The 7,773-nt window shown below is 29.8% G+C and overlaps 1 protein-coding gene across 3 annotated transcripts; it reads left to right on the forward strand.

Annotated features, from left to right (window-relative positions):
* The first annotated feature begins 1,708 nt into the window (after positions 1-1,708).
* Positions 1,709-7,556, forward strand: LOC132939065 (serine/arginine-rich splicing factor 7-like). Of its 3 annotated transcripts, XM_061006078.1 has the most exons (6): positions 1,711-2,079; positions 2,144-2,345; positions 3,500-3,734; positions 4,187-4,366; positions 7,073-7,226; positions 7,314-7,556. In XM_061006078.1, the coding sequence occupies exons 3-5, from the start codon at positions 3,514-3,516 to the stop codon at positions 7,215-7,217; spliced, it is 546 nt and encodes a 181-aa protein (XP_060862061.1). In that variant the 5' UTR covers positions 1,711-2,079; positions 2,144-2,345; positions 3,500-3,513; the 3' UTR covers positions 7,218-7,226; positions 7,314-7,556. The 3 variants fall into 3 exon arrangements, with proteins under 3 accessions (XP_060862062.1, XP_060862061.1, XP_060862060.1); XM_061006077.1 differs by lacking the exon at positions 2,144-2,345 and having other exon boundaries at positions 1,712-2,079; XM_061006079.1 differs by lacking the exons at positions 2,144-2,345; positions 7,073-7,226; positions 7,314-7,556 and adding an exon at positions 4,541-4,883 and having other exon boundaries at positions 1,709-2,079.
* Positions 7,557-7,773: the final 217 nt, after the last annotated feature.

Here is a 7,773-nt window from a genome sequence, read left to right on the forward strand (position 1 = left end):
TAGTTAAAAAAAGAAATGTTTACTAAAATATTGTCAGTTTTATTTTGTTATTTTATTTTTATTCAAGTTGTATTAAAAATTTAAATTGTATATTATTTTAGTTGAGAAATTACATTAAGGATTTATTAATTAATAAATATTATCTAATTAGTAATTACTAATAAATTACATTATTTATAATATAATTTTAAAAAAAAATTATCTATTTTTTTATCTAGATAAATATATGTGTATTTTTATCTTTATCTAGATAAAAAAAATGTTGTTATATTTTATCTTATCTAGATAAATTTTGAATGAATTATCTGTTATCTTATCCAGATGCTTTTTTGGTTATCTTTTCCCAACACTGGTAATTAGTAATTACTAGTTGTAGTCGCAAACCTCAGACTAAGATAAACGTGGTTACTGACAGTAGTAGTATTTACTGTTGAAATGTCAATGATATGAATAAGGAGACCAAACTCCGTTTATGAAAAACATACTGATAAGAAAATATAAAAACACCCATAGTAGAGTTAAACTACCTGCAGTGGTAGCGTTACGGCCCTTTGCGTACCTACATATAGCAAGTAAACTGTGCATAATATATTAATATAGGAATTAATAATTATATTATTATATTAGATTTGTAAAATAATACCTTTTCAATATGTTTAATCATGGCCTATAAAAAATTTGCAATTCTAGCATTACGCGTCCTTTCGGCTATAGTTGAGAATTGCACGCACGCAATTATTTATAAAAAGGTAGCTATATATTATATATAGTATATAAGATTATAAGGGTATATTATTTAGGTTTATAAAAATTAAAATAATTAAATATTATAATGGTTATAGTTTAAACCTTAGATCATATACTATGGATAGAGTTACTGCATTATAAACGCGTACTACGTGTTGAAGAAATTATTATTGAGCGCAAATTAAGATAATTTTTTAGGGGGGAGAGGGGGGGTTGAGGCTTTGACAACTGAGGTCATTAGTCTGTGGAACTGTGGGGGAGGGTACTGTAGGTTTTGAACTCGTGTATCTTTGTTTTTAAGTGGGCACCCGTAGGTATCTGCCATGCCCGGGTGGGGAGTGGCGGCCTCTCTCTCAGAAGACCGTTACTGCTCGAAGAAAAATGCCACCCGTGGCTGAGTTCGAACCGGCGACGGTGCGCGTCGCAACCGACGCCTTAGTCCGCTCGGACACTCCGTCCCCCGATGTAAAATAGTTTACTATCTTAAATCGTGTTATTGACGAGTCGCAAGAGGACTGATTTCTATTGCACATACTCGTCGCAGATTTATCATATTAATCACTTAATTATCGGTGATATAAATTGTATAATAATATTATGATCTACTAAGGTAGTAAGGTCACAGATATTAAGTACTTATAAAAATAATAATTAAGTGTATACCTACTTATATTATCTGTGCGACTGTGCGTCTGTGCCTAAGGTTTAAACTGTCACCAGCACGGCAGCCGCGCCCTCTAACTATCATGGATTCGGTATTACACCGGTGACCGGTATCTCGGTTATCACTCGGTATCAATTGGTAGTCGGTACACCGTAAGCAGGCTGCTCGGGTGAGTTCACGCCACCATGTCGCCAACCTACCGGAAATAAACTGTAGTGTAGCGGTCACACTGGGCCCGCAATTCAGACATAATTTCTGTAAAATGGCGAATGGCGCCCACAGTCCAGACTCCCCACCCTCACCCACCCACTAAATAACATAACACTCCCGGCGGCCGGCATTTCCACTGACCATTCAGAATTCAGACTTTCAGTCTTCAGAGCCGAACCTCAAATCTGATCGGAACAGCAGCATTCGTCGAGTGCTGAGTGTCTGAGGGTTGACAGTTGACACGGGCAGGTGACCGACCGAAAGTCACTGCACACACTCCTCAAGTTTCAAGACACCGCCTGTCCACCTGCACACGTCGTTCGACAAACTTGGCCGTCTCTTCAACGACTACGCCAAAAGGAAAGCTGAAACGGACTGCAACCGTCGCGTCGTCGTTTAGTTCTTCGAGGTCGCCTCTCAACAACTAATACTTAACAGCAACAGGTCAATCGTAAAAGGTAAGTCGTTATTCGCGGAGGCGGGACCAGACTTGAGTGTTAAACGGACGTCGATTTTCGCTAGTTTTATAGTCGGCCATCGACGACGATCTAGCCGTGTTCGTCGTTCGCCGTATAGACGTGCCGCAGCGGTGATTTACAGACTTCCTCGACAAGGCAGATTGCTATTTTGTTCCTTCAAGATTCCAACGAAATTCTAGCTTTTTTTTTTGTCCATTGTACCCAACAAACGTTTATTTATTATGAGCATAGTGGGAATGGGACAAGTAAGTCCTTGTTACCGATTATTATAAATAATAATATAAGAACACCGCACCACCGTGATATCAAACAAGTAATATTTATTGTCAATTCAGACTAAATTCTACAACGTTATTATTTTATCCGTATTTATAACCTATTGATTTTGTCTTTTGTAACATTATTGGCTTCTGTTTTTATAACATTGAGATTTTTCCATGTTTCATTTTAATGATGTGCACACACATAAATAAAATGTAGATAAGAAAAAAGATAATAATATTATACCTACTTTATGTGAAGAGAAAATGAATTGAAACATTTTGATAACTATAATAATGGTACCCATTAAGCATTATCATAATGTTCAATATTAATCAGTATTATTGTTATGCATTTAAATTTATTCTTAGTTTGAAGTAGACATTTTGAAATCTGAAATAAGATAATAGTACCAGTGTTAAGCAATCGTTCAACAGTCTGTACTCCTATAATTAGGTACCTAATCTAGGTAGTTTGTAAAAGTTTGATAAAGAATTAATAATGTAATCTACCAGCTACCAGTTTTTTTTTTCATAGAAAACAATTTGATTTACAAGCTACTTAAAATATTTTGGTAGGTATAGAATTATCTTAGACTGTAACTAAAACTCAACATAAAGTTCATTTTTATGGAATTATATAAAATAAAATGGTTAAAAACTAATAATTGTATTACAGTTTTATTCAGAGTTGTAGTCATATTAGGAATGTCAAATTTAGAGTTTTTTCATGACTTAACATGCTATTTAGGTCCATTGCCTGACTACCAACTTTCTATCCGCTAATTATTCTCCATTTTCTACTTCTTACAGTGATAAGTCTAGTGATATTATCTGTTCAACGTTTTGTGTCTAGTTTTTATCTTGAGGCCAAGCCAATGGGACCTTCTAACTCCTCTTGACATGACCGACCCAGCTCATCTTACTACTCCTGAAAAGTATACTATATAATTAAAATTTCTTTGTACAGTTCTTTTTTTTATCAGTTTTTCCTTATATTCTTTTTTGACCAAATATCCTTCTAATTCTTTTCATTCAAATATTAAACTTATGAATAATATTTGTATGTATCTATTATCTTGTGCAGTTGTGCTATCTCTAGTTATAATTTTTTTAATGAATTGTGTCTTATGTTACAGATATTATTTAAAATATGTCATCGTCTTCACGGTACAGGGATTCTGGTAATCCAGATTGCAAAATATATGTTGGTGATTTAGGATCATCTGCATCCAAACAAGATTTAGAAGATGCTTTTTCATATTATGGTTCAATTCGTAATGTATGGGTTGCCCGTAATCCCCCTGGTTTTGCTTTTGTTGAATTTGAAGATCCAAGAGATGCAGAAGATGCAGTTAGAGGTTTAGATGGAAGGTAATTAAAAAATTAACAAATAATTGTTATGTTCGACAAATGTAGTTATTCCTTGTGGGGCATAGATAATAAAGATATTATGGATAGGGATATTATAACCAGGACCGGCTCAAGCAAAAATAGTGAACTAGGCAAAATAAAATGTTACCGCCCCTAACAATATAATATTATCAGTATTTTGAAAATGCCACCCTAGGCATGGGCTTATGTCCCCTATCCCTTGAGCCAGGTCTGAACATAATGGTCTTATCAGCAGTAATCAAAGAGAACAATTGAGGCCAAATAAAGTATACTTATATTGAGTATCAATTATCAATATAACTATCAATTACCTTCCTCTCCGGGACTGCGGCCTCAAATATATTTAACATAGACGTGGCCTATCCATATCTTTATTATCTATGTTGTACCTACCCACCCTTATTATTATTATTATTATAAACTTATTTTAGGAGCATTTGTGGTAGACGAGTCCGAGTTGAATTATCTAATGCTGGATCACGTAAAGGTGCTTATCGAGGAGGCCCACCTCGTCGAGGACGTCCATTCCATCCTGAAGACAAATGTTATGAATGTGGTGATAGAGGACATTATGCCCGTGACTGTAGACGTTTTAAAGGAGGGCGACGCAGGTAAATTTATTTTTATTCAAATTATTTTACATATGGCTTCACCTATTTCATTTTATTTGTGGTGAAGTCTTCAACTGTTTGTGAACATTAAGATAAATTATGTAATGTAGATTATTGTCACAACCATTTATATAATGGAATTGTAAAAATGACTATAATTGGCCATTTTTGTAGGATGTTCGGCTGAGAGCGTCTCTTCTCGTAGTGTCGATCGTCGTAGAGCTCTCAACCAAAATAATATATTTTGATCTTCTACTACGAGCAATGTGTGTTAGTCGTCGGACTACGGCGCAACTATCTGTCTGTCTGCGTTTATCGATGTACTCAGCTACACTAGAACCCCATCGAGCCCAACCAACCTAATGATTTTTATTCTGATGCTCTAATTAGCTATCGGTGAACGTACACAGATATTCAGAGACAGAAAGAGTTATAAATTAGATCTACATAACGCCACTGGCTGTCTACATAGCATTACCACCGTGTCATTTTAGGAGAATGTTGAACTTCGTTTTTTTATGTGAGTCAATTGAATCACAAGAGCAGGTTGGATTATATTGATCAATGGGATAAATATTATATATTATTTTGTTTAATTAAATACTACATTCTTTAAATTCCTTAAATTAATAATAAACATAAAATAAATGATGATACTTCTAATATTAATCTCATATAAAAACATTTAATATATTCACCTTTAATCATTGGATTTTTACTTTAAATATTAAAAAAAATACATGCTAAGCGTGCTTAATAATATAATTATACATTAACAACTTTTAAAAAATAATTCTGTTATTAGTTTAAAATTAAATTTTTTTTTTTAATCTTGTATTTATATAAAAATACAAATATTTTAGCTATTACTAGCTATTGAATTAAATTACATATTTGGTGGTAATGATATAAATGCAAATATTAAAAGAATGATATGCCCCCACGTGTATTGTTACCGTCTTACAACGTAACAAATTTTATATTCATAATAATCTATTTTACTTTGATTTTTTATTTAAATTAGAGTGAATTGACATTTTATACAATTTAAATGTAATAAAAGGCAACTGGGAAGTTTTTATTGATATTGGAAAACTACATTTTTAGAAGATTATTATAAATTGCTTCAAAATTAAAATATCAATAAAATGCCCTAGATAATAATAGATAATAATCTTATCTTACCTTAACATTTTGTAATAGGTCAATTCACTATAATTATTTTTTAAAAAACATAGTAAAATGGATTATTGTAAAAATAAAAATTGATATATTGTAGGTTTTTTGTAACACTGATACAACACAAGCGGGTGTGGTGTCCTCTCAATTCTTAAAGTTGAAAAGATAAACACGTATTACCTATACATTTTGTTATATGATTAAATTTTAAAAAAAAAACTAAATGACATTTCCTTGGTAAATTAAATTCAAAATTAATATTTATGATTTATGTGGTAGTTATCAGAAATATATTAATAATTCTATCTTGTTGATTTATATTTGACCAATTTTTAATAAAAACGACACTCAATTAATAATTAATCTGTGCAATAAATGTTTTAAATAATGTTTAACTAATCAAATGAGTCTTAAATAAATTTGCTTGATATATATACATTTATTATCAATAAATTACTAAAACATTTATAAAAATAATATTGGGTGAATTTTTAAAAAGCATTATTCATGCTTTGAAAAAAATGTATAAATATTTTCTGTAAATAATTTATTTTTGTTGTTATTATTTCCAATTTTAATATTCATAAACAAACAAATAGTGCAACCATACCAAGATCCTTTCTTACATTTTATAACAATATAGTGTTTCAAAAAAGTATGTATATTGCCTTACAATTAAATATATATTTTTATCTCTAGTAGTAAATTAAATTTAGATTCACTAATTATGATTTTAATGATAAATTATTAATTTATACATAAATCATTCTAGTGATATAGTATACTTATTGTTTTGGAACTGTAGAGCATAATTTTAATTTATTACTTGTGTGAAAGATATTGTATTTGTAAAATACCTAAAAGCGATTTTTAAGCGATTTGAAAAAAATAATATTTGGTGTTAATAATAGTAAATTATACTGTACAACTTAAATACAATAAATGAAATTATAAAGAATTTTATTATTGCTTACTTTTCTGTTAATTGATATTATGTTAAATACTGCACAAAACAAAAATTTACATATTGCTGGTTATTCTGATATTGAATTATTATATTAATATTATCGTTTATCACCCACATAAGTCATAATTGATAATTTTATATAACTAGCATTAATAAATATTTATTTTTAAACATATTTTTTTTATCCAATATTTTAGAAAATTATAGGTATATTTGATAATAACATTTAAATTACCAATAAAATAAAATCTTAATTTATTAAAATTAGCAAATGTTTTGCTTAAAATGCTTGAAAACTTTATTCTTACCAAAAATCTAGAAAGTTAGTTATTTAATAGTTTAGGTATATATTCAAAAGATAATAACCTAAATAAAACCCAAAAGGGTTAATAAAATCATAACTTTTTATTTTCACTTTTTTCTGGTTATAAAATATTCTATTTTCTATATACTTAATATGTTTAAAATATTAAGTATAATAATACTTTGGGGAACTTAATTTATTATACTTAAACATAAATATTTATTATGTAGCTAATAATTTTGTATTATGTAAAAAGGTCATATACTCCTTCTCGGTCTCGCTCACGATCATACAGCCGTAGTCGTCGTTCTCGTTCAGGTTCAAGATCTCCTTCACGCTCCCGTTCAAGGTCTGCATTAACTGGTCGTTCAGTTTCCAAGTCAAGATCTCGTAGTCGATAAGAAGAATATGTAAGTATAACATGGTTAATGGTTATTACTTATAAATTATGTTTAATGTCTCAAAAATTATCAAGAAACTAAAAAAAAAATTTACAGGCAGTTATTTTGTATCAAAGCTACATCTTGAACAACCATATGGACGTTATGCTATATTTGCATGGATCAAATACAGACGACTTAACTACTGAGACCTATCTACTATAATATTTTTGATTTATGATTTTAAATATCTTATAAATTGTATTTTACTTTTTTTTTTTAGTTAGAACTGTATAATAGTAAATATTAAAATTTCTCAATATGCAAATATTGTTTGCAAGTTATTATTATTTTTTTCAATTAGTTGTGTTTTTGTCTTTGCACCAAATGTATTGTACATATACTTTACATATTTTTGTATTTAAACAATATTTAATGAAATCAAAAAAAAAAATGGATCAAACATAATTCCTTTCAGACTAAAATAATGTTTATTTAATCAATTTATGTGTTTTAAAATAATCTTGAATCACTTAGTCACTTAATCTTCTTATTATTTTAGCCAATTTCTACATTA

The sequence above is a fragment of the Metopolophium dirhodum genome, chromosome 2 (genome assembly GCF_019925205.1).
Source record: "Metopolophium dirhodum isolate CAU chromosome 2, ASM1992520v1, whole genome shotgun sequence".
Taxonomy (NCBI): domain Eukaryota; kingdom Metazoa; phylum Arthropoda; class Insecta; order Hemiptera; family Aphididae; genus Metopolophium; species Metopolophium dirhodum.